This window comes from Panthera pardus, unplaced genomic scaffold (genome assembly GCF_024362965.1).
Source record: "Panthera pardus isolate Hobbes unplaced genomic scaffold, ASM2436296v1 HiC_scaffold_8, whole genome shotgun sequence".
Classification (NCBI taxonomy): domain Eukaryota; kingdom Metazoa; phylum Chordata; class Mammalia; order Carnivora; family Felidae; genus Panthera; species Panthera pardus.
The window spans coordinates 19,053,202-19,072,086 of record NW_026527013.1 but is presented as its reverse complement, the minus strand read 5'-3'; the positions used below and the strand labels follow the sequence as shown (position 1 = coordinate 19,072,086).

At 39.1% G+C, this 18,885-nt stretch overlaps 1 protein-coding gene across 4 annotated transcripts in view; it reads right to left on the bottom strand.

The window, feature by feature from the left end:
- RBM6 (RNA binding motif protein 6) overlaps window positions 1-18,885 on the bottom strand; it is a 104,871-nt gene that overhangs the window by 83,553 nt on the left and 2,433 nt on the right. For 2 of the 4 annotated variants that reach the window (XM_019416880.2, XM_019416881.2), the window contains one exon: window positions 549-626. The exons of the other annotated variants lie outside the window; for them this stretch is intronic. In XM_019416880.2, the coding sequence (XP_019272425.1) occupies window positions 549-561 (13 nt within the window). In that variant the 5' untranslated portion in view covers window positions 562-626. The remainder of the gene's footprint in view (window positions 1-548; window positions 627-18,885) is intronic. 4 annotated transcript variants of the gene reach the window in all.

Sequence of the window (18,885 nt, the reverse complement as noted above, 5' to 3'; positions counted from 1 at the left end):
CCACACAATCCAGCCTGGCCAATTAGAACAGTCTACCGCCCTCATCACAGTGATTGCTCAAAAAATGGCCATGTACTGGAGGTCCGGGTGGCTCAGTCGGTTAAGCGTCAGATTCTTGATTTTGGCTCAGGTCAAGATCTCACAGTTGTGAGATCAGCCCCAAGTCAGGGCTCCACACTAGGCATGGAGCCTGCTCCCTCTCCCTATGCTCCTCCCCAGCTCCTGCACCTGCTTTCAAGCTAGCTTGCAAGCTTGCTCTCTCTCAAAAAAAAGGGGGGGCGGGGGCATGTACTAAGATGTACCACTATGGTATAAACATTATTTTGAATTAAAAGAAATCAAAACCTAGCAGGAAAAACTTTTTATCTCCTTCTTAACTGCCTGATTGTACAGGAAGAGAGCAATTAAGAGAGATTCCTCTTTACCAAAAAACTTATCTGCATAATAAGGCAAACTTTGTTTCTCTTCTCACCTTTCTGCTAATGGTCTTCCTCCCCTTTGTACCTTAAGACCACTACCCTTCTCCTTATTCAGTATGTCTTACAAACCTCTTGTTGCCATACTGCTTTGAGAATTTCATGTCTGTATGGATTCCTCATATGTATGACACTAAATTTAATTTTCTCCTGTTAAAAAATAAAAAAAAAAAAAATTAAAATGGGCATGTAACCCAAGGCAAGCTTAGAAGCCATCTCCAGGATTTTTGCTGCAGCTACTAAAAAAGATTAAGGGACACCTGGGTGGCTGATTCAGTTAAGGCTCCAACTCTTGATCTCTGCTCAGGTCACTGACCTCACAGTTCCTGAGTTCAAGCCCCACATTGGACTCTGTGCCAACAGCACAGAGCCTGCTAGGAATTCTCTCTCCCTCTCTCTGCCCCGCACACATGTGTGTATGCTCTCTCTCTCTCAAATAAACGTCAAATAAATAAATAAATAAATAAATAAATACGATGCAAACTTTCATTACATTGGATTTAGCAATGGCTTTTTAAAATGGCACCAAAAGCACAAGGAAAAAATTAAAAATAAAGTGGACTTCATCAAAATCCAAACTTTTACACAAAGTACACTATCAAGAGAGTGAAAAAACAATCCACATTTCAACAAAATGGCAGATGAGGAAGTTCCAAACCCTCATTCTTCCACAGAAACATAAAAAAACAGCAGCAAATGGCTGAACCAGCTGTGATGGAGCTTAGAAAACAGCCAAAGGTGTACAACCAAGAGACTGTTCAATCAAGAAAAATCTCTTCAAAATAATAGGCAACTTTTGTGGTGTTTTTACTCATCCCTATCCCACTCACCCTTGCATGGCAGTGGTTCTGGTCTTGAAAAAGTGGCAGCCCAGGGACGCCTGGGAGACTCAGTCGGTTGAGCATCCGACTCTTGATTTCACCTCAGGTCATGATCTCAGCATTTTTGAGCTCCATGTCAGGCTCTGCGCTGAAAGCTCAGAGCCTGCTTGGGATTCTCTCTTCCTCTCTCTCTGCCCCTCCCCCGTGCACGCTCCCTCACTCGGACCCTCTCCCTCCCTCCCTCCCTCTCTCTCTCTCTCAAAATAAATAAATAAACATTAAAAAAGAAGAAGAAGAAGAAGAAGAAAAAGTGGCAGCCCAGTTCCCTCCCTCAAATCAGAGGGAAACCTGATTTGCAAATTACTGAGTATATCTGTTCTAATCTATTTGGGAGATACCTGATATTAGCAAGCACTGCTAATAAAAGCTGCAAAGCCTACTCAAAGATAATGAGGAAGTTGTGGTGAAAACACTTTGAGAAATTACAACATTTCAAAGCAACAGGTATGTGGGAAAATTTAGAAAACTACACACACACCCAGGCAACACACATGATGAGACAAGACCTGAAAAGACCTTTAATCTTTCACCTCAGACTGATCCCAATGCCCAGAGGAAGGCTACTAAATGTTGAAGGAGTGCCCCAGCACAGAGCCACTCTGCAAAAACACAGGTGGTTATACATTTTTCTGCTTTTCTCTTTTTTTGGTTTTGTTAGTGTGTTTTTTGTTTTTCTTTTGTTTGAGCTTCTGGCATACACAGAAATCTTGGTCTAAATATTAGATGAACATGAGCTAAAGGAACACAGACATCAGTGATCACATAGTGAGGACAAGGAATAGTCTTGGCAAAATAGTTTAGAAAAAGCCTCAAAACAGACTACCACAGCCTTCAACAATCAAAAAAAAAAAAAAAAAAAAAAAAAAAATCCGTAAACCCCAATAAAAGGGGAGAATGTGATTTTCAGAGTTATCAAATTATGATGCCCTATTTTCAATAACAAGGAAAAAAAGCACAAGACAAAGAAATAAGAAAATATGGCCCATTCAAAGAAACGAAATAAATCAACAGAAACTATCTCTTAATAAACCTAGACATCAGATTTACTAGACAAAGACTTTATGACAACTATGTTAATTATGCTTAAAGAACTAAAGGAAACCAGGAAAACCATGTATAAACAAAATGAGAATATTTATGAAGAGACAGAAATTTATACAGTGGAAGAAAAAAATAAATTAAAAACCCTGGAGCTGTAATTACAACAAGTGCAATGAAAAGTTCACTAAAAGGGTTCAAGAGATTTGAGCAGGCAGAAAAATTAGCGAATTTGAAGACCAGCCGGTTGAAATTATAAAGTCTGAAGAACAGAAAGAAAAAATAATGAACAAAGGTGAACAAAACCCAGGGGGCCTGGAAATACCATCAAATGGACAATGATTATGGGAGTCTCAGGAGAAGAGAGAGAGGAAGGGCAGAAAGATTATTTGAAGAATGGTCAAAAAACAAAAAAACAAAAAACAAAAAATCCACCAAATGTTATGAAAGATATGAATATATAAATCCAGGAAGCTAAATGAAGTACAAGTAGGATAAACTCACATTAAGACACAATATGATCAAACTGTCAAAAGACAAAGAATTTTGGGGGCACCTGGGTGGCTCAGTCAGTTAAGCTTCCAACCTCGACTCAGGTCATGATCTGTTTGTGAGTTTGAGCCCTGCATCAGGCTCTGTGCTAACAGCTTAGAGCCGGGAGCCTGCTTCAGATTCTGTCTGTCTGTCTGTCTGTCTGTCTCTCTCTCTCTCTCTGCCCCTCCCCAGCTTGCTCTCTGTCTCTCTCTCTCTCAAAAAATAAAGAAAAAAATAATAAAAATAAATTTAAAAAGACAAAGAATTTTCAACGCAGCAAAAGTGACGAGACCCTCAATAAGATTATCAGCCACAAAAAAAGAAAAAAGAAAAGATTATCAGCTAATTCCTCATTAGAAACCTTAGAGACCACAGAGCAGTAGACAATTTATTAAAATACTAAGGGTATAAGTGAAGAATCAGTAAATTCTACTTCTGAAACCAGTATTACACTATACGTTAACTAGAATTTAAATAAAACTTGAAAAAAATATTTAAGTAAAATACTAAGGAAACATAAACTGTCAAGAATTTTTTTTTTCATTTTTAGAGAGAGAGAGTGCATGCGCACAAGTGGGGGAGAGGGATAGCGAGCGAGAGAATCTTAAGCAGGCTCCACCCACGACCCTGGGATCATGACCTGAGCTGAAATCAAGAGTTGGACACTCAACCAAGACACTCAGTCACTCTGTCAATCAAGAATTCTATATTTGAGAAAATTGTCCTCCAAGAAATGACACATTCCCAGATAAACAAAAGCTGAGGGAGTTCATTACCATTAGATGAGCCCTGCAAGACATGTTAACAGGAGTTCTTCCAGTTGAAATTGAAAAAGAAGCTAAATAGTAATCAAAGCCATATAAAGAAATGAAGATCTCTGGTAAAGATAAATACAGGGGCAATTACAAAAGCTAGTATTATTATAACTTTGGTTTGTAACTCCACTTTTTACTTTCCACATTATTTAAAAACAATCTCTCAAAAATAAACAAACATTAAAAAAATTTTTTTTGACCCAGCAATTGCACTATTAGGTATTTATCCAAGGGATACAGGTATGCTGTTTCAAAGGGGCACATGCACCCCAATGTTTATAGCAGCACTATTGACAACAGCCAAAGTATGGAAAGAGCCCAAATGTCAATCGATGGATGAATGGATAAAGAAGATGTGGTATACATATACAATGGAGTATTACTTGGCAATCAAAAAGAATGAAATCTTGCCATTTGCAACTATGTGGATGGAACTGGAGGGTATTAATCATGCTAAGCGAAATTAGTCAGAGGAAGACAAATATACAACTTCACTCATATGAGGACTTTAAGACGGAACAGATGAACACAAGGGAAGGGAAGAAAAAAATATATAAAAACAGGGAGGGGGACAAAACATGAGACCTCTAAATATGGAGAACAAACAGAGGGTTACTGGAAGGGTTGTGGGAAGGGGGATGGGCTAAATGGTTAAGGGGCATTAAGGAATCTACTCCTGAAATCACTGTTGCGCTATATGCTAACTTGGATGTAAATTAAAATAAAATAAAACTTCAAAAAAATATACAGTACAAAAAATTTTTTAAACATTTTTGTTAATAAAAAAAAAGTCAAGGGGCGCCTGGGTGGCGCAGTCGGTTAAGCGTCCGACTTCAGCCAGGTCACGATCTCGCGGTCCGTGAGTTCGAGCCCCGCGTCAGGCTCTGGGCTGATGGCTCAGAGCCTGGAGCCTGGAGCCTGTTTCCGATTCTGTGTCTCCCTCTCTCTCTGCCCCTCCCCCGTTCATGCTCTGTCTCTCTCTGTCCCAAAAATAAATAAAAAACGTTGAAAAAAAAATTAAAAAAAAAAAAAAAAAAAAAAAAAGTCAAGACAATGGAAGAAGTAGCTTCTGCCAACCAGGAAGCAGCAGGTGAGTTCTCAGAATCACTAATAAAATCACTGAGGGAAAAAGAATGTCTGGTTTATAATAACCCAGATGAATGGGTCCTACTCCAGAAAGAAAAAAAAAAAAAAAAAATGCCACAAGGGACATCTATTATTAAGGAAGAGAAGAGAGCACCAAGATATAAGGCAGGGAAATATAGGCTAACTCTACTGTTTTGAGTCAGGCTCATGAGCTGTAAAGCTGCTAACCCCTGAGCCAGTCTTCTGGTTATACAACAAGAAAGCCTGAACAAGAACACTTTTTCTGGATTGGTTCCACTGATGCTGAGTTCCTGAAGTCTGGAAGTACCTTGCTGGTAAGAACTGACTTTTAAAGTTCTTTTCACATTGGACAATGCCCTTGACCACCCAGAACCCCATGAGTTCAAAGCCAAAGGTGCCAAAGTAGTCTACCTGCCCCCAAACACATCTCTAATTCAGCTTTTAGATCAGGGGATCATAAGGACCTTTAATGTTTATTAAACATGGTACTCTATGGAAAGGACTGTCAATGCTATGAAAGAGAACCCTGACAGAATATCATGAAAGTCTGGAAGGATTACACCACTGAAGAGGCCATTGTTATAGAAAAAGCCATGAAAGGAGGCGCCTGGAAGGCTCAGTCAGTTAATGGTCTGACTTCAGGTCAGGTCATGATCTTGTAGTTCCTGAGTTTGAGCCCTGCATCAGGCTCTGCACTGACAGTGTGGAGCTTGTTTGCGATTCTCTCTCTTTCCCTCTCTGCCCTTCCCCAACTTACACTTTCTCTAAATAAAACAAACTTAAAAAAAATAAATAAATAAATAAATAAGCCTGTTGTATGTGTGTGTCTTTGTATGAAAATGTAATAACTGTATGGCAAGAGCCATATGAGATGTTCTGTGTCGTCACCCAAGTATTCATGGTGTAGAACATCATGTGCAAGACTTGTATGAAGTGGACAGTCTATCCTTACATAGGCATAATGTGAGTGACGTTTAACAAAAAATTAATAATATGTTAGTTTTCTTGCTATTTTATAACATTTTTTTCAAAGAATTACATTACCATACAGTATGCCTCTCTCTCCCATAACTGGAGAAACTGCCTATCAGCCTATCATCACAGGTAAATATTTAAAAAATCTAACAGTGTTTCCAATACTATATTATGAATATGACTGTAATACTGTATGCTACAAAAATTTTATAATGATTCGTTCATTAGTGTACAGGCTAGGCTACCATAAAGCAATCATATTGTTGCTTCCTTGGTGCCACTGCATGAATCATTAGTACCTGTAAATAAATATGAATTTTTTATATATTCTTTTTTTAAATGTTTATTTTTTGAGAGAGACAGAGTGCATATAGACAAGGGGCAGAGAGAGAGAGACACAGAATCCAAAACAGGCTCCAGGCTCTAAGCTGTCAGCACAGAGCCCAACAGGGGGCTCAAACTCACAAACAGTGAGATCATGATCTGAGCCGAAGTTGGACGCTTAACCAACTGAACCAACCAGGCGCCCCATTATCTTTTTGTTTTTGATATCTACTGTTAATAATATGTATAAACATCGACACTGTTTTTATCATATAAGTTATGATAATACTGATAAGGTACTATTGATAAAAAGACAATATTGATATAGATACTAACAATTCATTTTTGTAAACAATTAAATAGATGGTATTGATTAAAAAAACAGTACTATGTGTATTTTCTCTTCCTTGAGATTTTAATAATATTTTCTCTCTAGCTTACCTCGTCCTTAAGAATACAGTATAGGGGCGCCTGGGTGGCGCAGTCGGTTAAGCGTCCGACTTCAGCCAGGTCACGATCTCGCGGTCCGTGAGTTCGAGCCCCGCGTCAGGCTCTGGGCTGATGGCTCGGAGCCTGGAGCCTGTTTCAGATTCTGTGTCTCCCTCTCTCTCTGCCCCTCCCCCGTTCATGCTCTGTCTCTCTCTGACCCAAAAATAAAATAAAAAAAAAAAAAAAAAACGTTGAAAAAAAAAAAGAATACAGTATATACTGGAGTGCCTGGGTAGTTCAGTTGGTTAAGCAGCCTGTTTCAGCTCAGGTCATGATCGTCTCACATCAGGCTCTGCACTGACCACACGGGGCCTGCTTTAGATTTGCTGTCTCCCTCTTCTCTCTGCCCCTCACCTGCTCGCACTCTCTCTCAAAAATGAACATTAAAAAAAAAAGAATACAGCAGCATATAATACATATACAAAATATGTGCTGACTTTTTCAGTTGTCAGTGAGGCTTCCAGTCAACAGTAGGCTATTAGTAGTTAAGTTTTGGGGATTTAAAAATTATACATGGATTTTCATCAGTGCATGGAGTTGGTGCCCCAACCCACCATGCCATTCAAGTATCAACTGTATATGCTGTGTATATGTTGTATAACTGTATAAGCTGTATATGTTTAAAGAGACTCAGTTTAGATCCAAAGACACAAATAGGTTGAAAGTGAAAAGACAGAAAAGATATTCCATGCAAATAGTAACCAAATGAAAGCTGAGGTGCTAGATTAATATCTGACAAAATAGACTTTTTTTTAATGTTTATTTTTGAGAGAGAATGACTGCACGGACACGCGTGTGGGGAAGGGGCAGAGAAAGAGGGAGAGAGTGAGAATCTCAAGCAGGTTCTGCAGTCAGTGCAGAGCCCGATGTGGGACTCGAACTCATGAACCGTGAGATCATGACCTGAGCCGAAATTCAGAGTCGGATGCTTAACCAACTGAATCACCCAGGCACCCCTCAGACAAAACAGACTTTGAGTCCAAAGTTTATGAAAGACAAAGGATGACATCAGATATTAACTAAAAGGTTCAAAATATACAGCAAGAAGATAAATCATAAATATTAAGCACCTAATAACAGATTCTCAAAATATATGAAGCAAAAACTGAAAATGTGAAGAGAAAAATCAACAGTTCTCTAATAACTGGAAATTTCAAACCCCACTTTCATTAATTGGTCAACCAGACAGAATAAAAGGAAATAGCTTAACACAATTAGAGATCTAATAGACACAAACAGAACACTCTATGCAAAAGTAGCAGAATCACATTTTCTCAAGTGCACCCGGACTAGTCTCCAGGATGGACCATTTGTTAAACCACAAATAGGTCTCAATAGATATAAAAAGATACTGGGGCACCTGGGTGGCTGTTGGTTAAACATCAGACTCTTGGTTTTGTCTCAGGTCATGCATGATCTTGCGGTTTCATGAGTTCAAGTCCCGCATCCAGCTCTGCACAGAGTGCAGAGCCTGCTTGGGATTCTCTCTCCACCCCACCCCTTCCCCACTCACGCTGTCTCTGTTCCTCACAACATAAATAAATAAACTTAAAAAAAAAAGATACCATTTAAGTATCTTCTCTGACCAATGGGGATGAAGTTAAAAGTCAGTAACATAAGGAAAACTACAATTCACAAACTTAAAAAAATTTTTTTCTAAATGTTTATTCATTTTTGAAAGAGAGAGAGCACAAGCAGGGATGGGGTGGAGAGAGAGGGATACAGAATCCAAAGCAGGCTCCAGGCTCTGAGTTGTCAGCACAGAGCCCCACGCGGCTCAAACTCACACCATGAGATCATCACCTGAGCCGAAGTCGGATGCTCAACCAACGAGCCACCCAGACACTCCCCGCCTTTTTAAATTTTTTTAATGTTTATTCATTTTTGAAAGAGAGGGACAGAGTGCAAGCAGGGGTGGGGCAGAGAGAGAGGGGAGTACAATTCACAAACTTTTAAATACATATTGCCCCTGACTTTCCAGTTCCTCTTCTAGGAATGCATTCCCTAGAAACTTACAGTGTGAGGTGACATATTTACAAATGCACATATTGCAGCACTGTTTATAATAGCAAAAGATTATAAAATCTAAACCATCAATTGAGTATACTACACTATTAAAATACCATGCAACTCTCAAAAAATAAGGTAGCTATGCTAGTTGATCTAGGATGTTATTATACATTAAGTTTTAAAATATGTGCAAAATAACTATTCGTAACATCGTATCACTTGTGCAAAACAGAAAAGAATACAGGCAAACTTTGGAGATAGTGCAGATCTGGTTCCAGGTTACTGCAATAAAGTGAATATTGCAGTAAAGTGATTGAAATGAATTTTGTGGTTTCCCAGGGCATATAAAAGTTATGTTTACACTGTACTGCCATCTATTAAGTGTGCAATAGCATTATGTCTAAAAAAACAATGTACATACCTCAGTTAAAAATACTTTATTGCTAAAAAATGCTAACCATCATCTCAGCTTTTAGCAAACTGTAATCACTGATCACCATGACAAATAATAATGAAAAGTATGAAATACTGTATCACCAGAATATGATACAGAGACAAAATGAGCAAATACCGGTGGAAAAATGGTGCTGATAGACCTACTCCACTCAGGGTTGCCACAAACCTTCAATCTGTATAAGATGCAGTATCTGTAAAATGCAACAAAACAAGATATGCCTGTATATATAACAAAGTTCGAGGACTCAAACTTGCAGATTCTAAAACTTAATACAAAGTTACACTAATCAAGACAGTGTGGCACTGGCATAAGGATGGCCGTAAGATCAGTGGGACAGAATTCAGAGTTCAGAAATAAATCCTCACATTTAGGATCAAGTATTTTAGACAAGAGTGCCAAAGACCATTCAACGAAGGACAGTCTTTTTAACAAATGGTACTAAGACAACATGTCACCAAGCACAAGAATGAAGTTGGACCCCTGTATCATGCCATTTATAAAAATTAACTCAATGGGGCACCTGGGTGGTTTAGTCCTTTAAGTGTCCAACTCTTGATTTCAACTCAGGTCATGATTTCATGGTTCATGGGATTGAGCCCCACCTTGGGCTCTGCGCAGACAGCACAGAGCCTGCTTGGGATTCTTTCTCTCTCTGCCCCTCCCTTCCCTGTGCTCCCCCACCTTAAAATAAATAAACATATTTAAAAAATTAACATAAAAGGGGGGCACCTGGGTGGCCCAGTTGGCTGAGCGTCCGACTTCAGTTCAGGTCATGATCTCACTGTTCATGGGTTCAAGCCTCGCATAGGGCTCTGTGCTGACAGCTCAGAGCCTGGAGCCTGCTTCGGATTGTGTCTCCCTCTCTCTCTGCCCCTCCTCTGCTCATACTCTCCCTCCCTCCCTCTCTCTCTCTCTGAAAAACAAATGAACAGTTAAAAAAAACTTAAAAATTTTTCTTTAAAAAAAAAAAAAAACTGGCATAAATCTTTATGACCTCAGAGTAGGCAATGGTTTCATAGATAAGACAGATATGAAAAATAACAAAAGGAAAAATAAATTGGCAATCATCAAAATTTAAAACTTTAGTGCTTTAAAAGATACCAAGAAAGTGAAAAGGCAGCTCACAGAATGGAAAAAAATGTGTGCAAATCATATACTCAATAAGGGATTTATATCTACAATATATAAATAACTTTTAAAATAAATGTTTATTTAGAGAGACACAGAGAGAGAGAACGCACATCAGCAGAGAAGAGGCAGAGAGAGGGACAAAGATAGAATCCCAAGTAGGCTCCACACTGCCAGCACAGAGCCTCACACAGGGCTCGATCTCAACTGTGAGATCATGACCTGAGCAGAAATCAAGAGTCGGGTGCTTAACCCACTGAGCCATCCAGGCGTCCCTATATAAATAACTTCCATAACTCAATAAGAAAAGACAACCCAATAAACAAAATGGGAGAAGGGCATGAGTAGACATTCCCCTAAAGATGACATACAAATGGTCAACAAGCATAGGAAAAATGTTCAACATTACCCATAAAGGAAATGCACATCGAAACCACAATGAGATACCACTTCACATCCACTAGAGTGGCTATGAAAAAAAGGTAAGTTGATGAGGATGTGGAAAAATTAGAATGCCCATACACTGCTGGTGGGAATAGGGCGAAAGATTTGTGAAACCATCTAGTAGTAGTAGTTCCCTCCAAAGTTTTACTCAGGATGGATGGAGTTCTTACAGACAGGCAGTTAATTCAGCATAGCAAGTGGCTATGGGTCTTGGACTGTAAAGATCTCAAACTGTTCTCAAACTTTAAATAGGCAAAAACTGTTGAGCTGCAGGCATGAAGCCAGGGCCACTTCCGGTAAGCAGAACTGGCAGTGGAGAATGAACCCAATGCCAAGTCAAAGCTATAAACGCTGAAGCTTATCAGATCCCAGCAAAAACACTGGTTGATATATGCATAAAGACAGGAGCCAAGAAAGTCAAAATCTACTATGGAGTGATAACAAGTTACCTACCATGTCATTTAACCCTGAAAATAAATGATATTAAAACATCAATTCCATACAAACTGTGGCTGGCCATGAACCGTCAAGTGGGATTGAGAAGGGCCTACCACCTCAACTGCCTAGATCCCACTCCAACACATGCTACTCACCAGTCAGTAAAAGGTCCCTTTGGTGAATTCTGAAGACTAGCATATGAAACCAATGCAGTTACAGATCTGGATAAGTAGTAAATAGTCAAATGAGAGTTTTGGAAGACTGAAGTGAAAAACGGTTCCATATGAATAGCGGTTGAACAGGGTCGCCTGTTCTGGAGATGGTGAGCATTATACTAAGCTTTAGGCTATACTCCTAGTGATACTCTTCCCTCAAATCCTTTAAGTTCAACTTTGCAATCACACTCCCCTAGAACCTAGACTGGTTTCCTGGAAGCTGTTTGGCAGAAAAGCCTCCCCAAGGTAGGTCAGCATTCTTTATGATTGGAGCTATGATGGTAGCTGATTATTTTCAAGCTTCCTCCACCTTTAATAAAAATATTCTTGGCAAATGCTTCCACTCTGGTCCATCTTGCAAAGTTCCACGAATTTCACCTCTAGCAACTTAATTCCAATACCCAGGACCATCCTTTTTAATCATGACTTCAGTTCCAAAAGCCAACAAAGCAGAACCAGAAGTCCTATTCTATTAGCGTATCTGCCGAATGCAGCAGCTTGATCCTGCATCAAACACTCTAATTTTTCCAAAGTAAATGCTTTGAGTCTCAGTTAAGAACATTAAGGGGGCATCAACAGGCAACGGTTGGTCTAAGCACCTACCCAAGCAAGACCCAACCAAAGTTGTTAAACAGTAGCAACTTTAATACGCACGATGGGAGATGGAATTAGTGACTGCTGGCAGCACCCATGTCCCTCACAAATTTTCCATTTAAAGATTTAAATGTATTGGGGCACCTGAGTGGCTCAGTTGGTTGAGCGTCCGACTTCAGCTCAGGTCATGATCTCACGGTTCGTGAGTTCAAGCCCCGCATCGGGCTCTGGGCTGACAGCTCGGAGCCTGGAGCCTACTTCCGATTCTGTGTCTCCCTCTCTCTGTCACTCTCCCCCTCATGCTCTGTCTCTTTCTCTCAAAAATAAATAAACATTTTTAAAAAATTATTTTTTTAAATAGGACTAAGCTTTAAAAAAAAAAAGATTTAAATGTATTAATTCCAATTATGAGGCCTCTAAAGAGTCCTCAGATTTGGAATGGGGAATTTACATGCCTGCTGCCATCCCTAGATGTGACATCTGTTTCTCAGTCTCCTTCTCCAGAACCATATCCTGATTCCCCTTTAATGGCACTTGCTTTGCCTACCATTACACTACACTTACAAGCTAATTAAAAATGGATCAGACATAAATGTAGAAACTCCACTATAAAGCTTCCAAAAGAAAACACACGGGAAAAAAAATTTTTTTTTTGAGAGAGAGAGAGAGAGTAAACGAACACACCCTGATTGCAAGAAGGGCAGAGGAGACAGAATCTCAAACAGGCTCCATGCCCAGCACTAAGCCCAAAGCAGGGCTCAATCTCATGACCCTGAGATCATGACTTGAGCTGAAATCAAGAGTTGGATGCTTAACCAAATGAGCCACCCAGGTGCCCCAAGAGAAAATCTTTTTGAGCTTGGTATCAACAGAAAGGATCCAGAAAGCATTTATAAAAGAAAAAGATTAAAATTAAAACCTGTTCCTCAAAAGACACTGCTTAAAAATAAATAGGCAAACTAGGGAAAAGGAGTAAATATTTATAACACATATCTGACAAATACTTACTATTAGTCATAAGGAAAACAGAATAAAACCACGAGATACTAGTACACACCCACCAGAACTGCTAAAATTAAAAAGACTTACAACAGGAAATAAACAAGGATTTTCAGCAATCAGAACTCTTATGCATTACTGGAAAGAATGTAAGATGGTACAACCACTTTAGAAATTGGTCTGACAAACACTACCCTATGACACAGCAATTTCACTTCTAAGTACAGTATTTACATAAGTGAAAACAAAAAACTTGTACAAAAATGTTCACAAAAGCTTTATTCATAATAGCTTAAAAATGAAGTCAACCCTGGGGCGCCTGGGTGGCTCAGTCGGTAAGAGCGGCCGACTTCAGCTCAGGTCATGATTTCACAGTCCATGAGTTCAAGCCCCGCGTCGGGCTCTGTGCTGACAGCTCAGAGCCTGGAGCCTGTTTCAGATTCTGTGTCTCCCTCTCTCTGACCCTCTCCCGTTCATGCTCTGTCTCTCTCTGTCTCAAAAATAAATAAACGTTAAAAAAAAAAATTAAAAAAAAAAAAAAATGAAGTCAACCCAAACATCCTTCAAAAGATGAAATAAACACATACAGATTGATGTTCTGAGGGTTTCCATCCCTGGGGTAGTGTACTTTATATAATTAGATTTCAAATAGAGAGATGCCTTTTTGGTAAACTGGAGAGAAGGATTAGTAGAAAGGGGAGGTGGAAAAGGAGAATCAGTAAGATCCTTCTTTTATAAAAGTTATTTTTACAGGGGTGCCTGGGTGGCTTCAGTTGGTTAAGCATCCAACTTCAGCTCAGGTCATGATCTCACGGTTATTGAGTTCAAGCCTCACATGGGGCTCTGCGCTGACAATGTAGAGCCTGCTTGGGGTTCTCTCCTTCCACCCCAGCTCCTCCCCTACTCACGCTTTCTCTGTCAAAATAAACTTTAAAAAATTATTTTTACAAATTGTTACACATATAAAATTTACCATTTTAACCATATTTAAGTGTACAATTCAGTGGCATTATGTATCTTCACACTGTTGTGTAACCATCATCCCCATCCATCCACAGAACTTTTTTCATCTTCAAAACTGAAAATCTGTATTCGTTAAACAGTAACTCTCATTCCCCTCTCAAACCAGCCCCTGGAAACCACCATTCTATTTTTTGTCTCTGATTCTGACTACTCTAAGTACCTCATAATATTAGTGGAACCATACAATATTTGTCCTTTCGTGAGACTAGCTTTCTTCACTTAGCATATCTTCAAGTTCAGCCACACTGCAACATCTATTAGAATTTCATTACTTGTTAAGGCCGAGTAATATTGCAATGTATGTATATACCACATTTTGTTTATCCATTCATCCACTGATGGACACTTGGGTTACTTCCATCTTTCGGCTACTGTGAATAATGAACCTGGGTGTACAAATATCTCTGAGACCCTGCTCTGAATTATTTTCGACATATACCCAGAAGTGGAATTGCTGGATCATATGGTAATGTTTTTAATTTATGAGGAATCACCACACTGTTTTCCACACCAGTTACATCATTCTACATTCCCACCAACAGAGCACCTTCAGTCATGGACTGAACTGTGTCTCGCCCCCCCATTCATATGCTTAACTCTCAGCTTCAGGTGGCCCAGTATGTGAAGAGAAGGCCTTTATGGACATAAGATTAAATGAGGTCTTAAGAGTGGGACCCTAATCCAATAGGTCTGATGTCAGAGGAAGAGATACTACGAATGTATGCACAGAGGAATGTTTGTGTGACAACACAGCAAGAAGGCAGCCTTCTGCAAGCCTCACCAAAACCCAACCCTGCTGGCACCTTGATCTTAGAATGGGAGAAAATACACTTCTGTTGTTTAATTCACCCCATCTGTGGTATCGTGGTATAGCAGCCCTACCAGAATAATACAAGCTTCAATTTCTCCACATCATCACCAACACTTGTTATTTTCTGTTTTGGAAGTGTTTTTGTTTTGACAATGTAGAGCCTACTTGGGATTCTAACAATCAAAATGGTTATTTTGATAATCACACCATCCTAATGGGTGTGAAGTTGCATCTGTCATTTTGATTTGCATTTCCCCTAATCATTCATAATGTAGAGAGTCTTTCCATGGGCTTATTGGCCATCTATATATCTTTCTTTGGAGAAATGTCTATTCAAGTCTTTTGCTCATTTTTAAATCAGGCCGTATTTTTGTTGTTGTTGAGTTTAGAAGTTTTCTGTATATTCCAGATGTTAATTCCTTATCAGATATGCGATTTACAAATATTTTCTCCCATTCTGTGGGTTGCCTTTTGACTCTGTTGCCAGTGTTCTCTGATGAAAGGTTTTTCATTTTGATAAAGTTCAATTTGTCTACTTTTCATTTTGTTGACTATGCCTTTGGTGCCATTATCGAGGAGATTATTTCCAAATCCAACTTAAACATGTTCAAGGTGGTAATAGGTTTTTCAGCATTTTAGGGGGGGTAAATTAAAAAAAAAAATTTTTTTAATGTTTATTTATTTTTGAGAGACACAGAGGCAGAATGAGAGTGGGTTAGGGGCAGAGAGAGAGGGAGACACAGAATCCGAAGCAGGCTCCAGGCTCCGGGCTGTCAGCACAGAGCCCGACGCGGGGCTCGAACTCACAGACCGTGAGATCGTGACCTGAGCCGAAGTCGGACACACAACCGACTGAGCCAGCCAGGCACCCCAAATTTTTAAAATTTTAAGTGGTCCAATAATAAAAGGGTTTCAAGACCACTGGCCTAGTGTATGTATTTTAGAGTCAGAATGCCTGGGTTTCGATCAAAACTCCAGTTTTCTGGTGCTCAGTTAAGCAAGCGTCCAACTTCAGCTCAGGTCATGGTCTCATGGTTCACGAGTTCGAGTCCCATGTCAGGCTCTGTCCTGACAGCTCAGAGCCTGGAGCCTGCTTCAGATTCTGTGTCTCCCTCTCTCTCTGCCCCTCCTCTGCTCATACTCTGTCTCTCTCTCTCAAAAATAAATAAACGTTAAAAAAAATTTTTTAAAAAACACTCGTTTTCTAACTATTGCACCCGTGATAAGTTATTTAATTTCTATATGCCTCAAAGCTCTCCTATACAATAAGAATAATGGTACCTATCTCATATGATTACTATCAGGAGTAAATGAGATCATTGCATAAGAAGCAATCATATTCATAGCCCCATTGTTCACAATAGCCTCCAACTGGAACAGTTCAAATGTCCCTCAACAGGTGAATGGATAAACACAACGAGATACAACCATAAAAAGGAATGCAACAAAATGGATGAACCACAAAAAACAATGCAAGTGAAAGAAACCAGGCATAAAAGACTGAGAACTGTGTTAACTCCAATTACATGCAATTTCTAGAAAACATAAAACTACAGAGACAGAAAGCACATCAGTGGATGCTAGAACTTGCAGTTGGAGTGAAATGAAAAGTGGAGATAAACAACAAACAGGAACTAAAGATTATTTGAGGTGTTAGAAATATTCTAATTCTGAACAGCAGTGATGACTATATCAAACTGAACACATACTGTGGAGGAATTTCATGATATGTAAACTACATCCCCAAAAAAAGAGTTTTGAAGAATTCTAAAACAATGTTTTAAATATTATTACTGCTACTATGCTCCGGTATTTAAAATCATAATAACATTGGGGCACCTGGGTGGTTGAGTCAGTTAAGTGCCTGACTCTTGATTTCAGCTCAGGTCATGATCTCAGAGTCGTGAGATCAAGCCCCGTGTTGCACTGGGCTTGAAGCCTGCTTAAGATAGTCTCCCTCTCCGCCCCCCCCCCCCCCCATGCACATGCTATCTCTCTTTAAAAAACAGTTTTTTTAATAAACTAAATCACAGTAACATCAAGCTGGAAAGGACCTTCCTGAGTATGTCTATTCCTACTCCCGGAAATGAGAGAGAGAAAGATAAGCATAGCTGAGTGCTGTGTCACAGTTAAGCGTTTTACATGGATTCTCTCCTTTAATCACAAGTCCTCTACGGGGTAAACTCTGTTACTATTCCCACTTTATAGACCATGAAGCTGAGACTCAAATAGGTTGAGAGACTTGCCCCCAAACAATGTAACTGATATGAGGAAAATATACAAACTCAAGACCACTTGATTCCAAAGTCAATGCTTAGAAAAAACCATCCTGGGGCATCTGGTGGCTCAGTCTAAGTGTCTGACTTCAGCTCAGGTCATGATCTTGCGGTTCATGGGTTTGAGCCCCATGTCAGGCTCTCTGCTGTCAGCGCAGAGCCCACTTCAGATGCTCTGTCCCCTTCTCTCTCTGCCTCTCCCCTGCTCTCTCTCTCAAAAATAAGTAAACTTAAAAAGAAAAGAAAGAAAAAAGAAAGACCCATTCTGGAATTCATATGGAATTTCAAAGGACTCTAAATAGCCCAAACAATTTTTAAAAAGAATATACTTGGAGAACTTACACTTCCCAATTTCAAAACTTACTACAAAGCTACAGTTATCAAACAGTGTGGTACTGTTATAAGGACAAACAGAGATCAATGAAATAGAGAACCAAAAAATAAATCCTCACGTATAGGTCAGGGTATTTTCAACAAGGGTACCAAGATTTTTCAAGGGAAAAAGACAGTCTTTTCAACAAATGGTCATAGAAAAATGAATATCCAAGTGCAAAAAAATGAAGTGGGACCTTTACCCAACACCATATACCAAAATTATCTCAAAATGGATCAAAGACCTAAATGTAAGTGCTAAAACTATGAAACTCTTACAATAAAACACAGGGGAAACGCTTCATGCATTGGATTTGGCAATGATCCCTTGGCTGTGATATCAAAGGCATAGTCAACAACAAAAATAGACAAATTGGACTTCATCAAAATGAAAAACTCTTCTGCATCAAAGAACACTATCAATAAAGTAAAAAGGCACCCCCATAGAATGGGAGAAAATATTTGCAAATCACATATCTGATAAAACAGTAATATTCAGAATATGTATATATCAATGTTCATAGCAGCATGATTCTCAATAGCCAAAAGGTAGAAACAACAGAGTTGTCTACCAACAAATCAAGAGATAAACAAATGTGGTCTATACGCACCAACAGAATATTATTCATCCATAAAAAAGAATGAAGATGTTGATTATATCTCAATTAAAAATTTTTTTTTTAATTTGTAAAAAAAGAATGAAGTTTGGATACATGCTAGGACATGAATAGATTGTGAAAACACTATGGTAAGTGAAAGAAGTCAGACAAGAAAGGACAAATATTGTATGATTTCACTTATATGGGGTACCTAGAACAGGCAAAATCACAGTGACAGAATATAGATTAGAGGTCACCAAGGGTTGGAGGGAGGGGACAATGAGACTTACTTAATGGACAGAATTTCTGTTTGGGGTAATGAACAAATTTTGGAAATAGAGAGTGGTGATGGTTGCACTACAGTGTATGTAATTAACGCACTGAATTTTACAGTTAAAAACGGTTTAAGGGAACCTGGGTCGCTCAATTGGAAGAGTGTGCGCCTCTAGATCTTGGGGTCATTAGTCCAAGTCCCATGTTGGGTGTACAGATCCCTTAAATAAATAAACTTAAAATTTAAAAAAAAGTTTTTTTAATATTTATTTTTGAGATTTTTGTAACTAAGTTTTTGTGTGTATACCTGATTATTATTGTTTTTTAATGTTTATTTACTTTTGAGAGAGAGAGCAGGGAAGGGGCAGAGAGAGACAGAGAATCCCAAGCAGGCTCCACACTGTTAGCACAGAGCCCAACACGAAGCTTGAACCCACAAACTGTGAGATCATGACCTGAGCCAAAATCAAGAGTCAGTCGCTCAATCAACTGAGACACCTAGGCGCCCCTTTTTTTAATGATTTAAATAGCAAATTTTGTTCCAACATACATAACAAAATATATTTACCGCAACTCTGTAAAAAATTAGCAATATGTAAAAAGCATT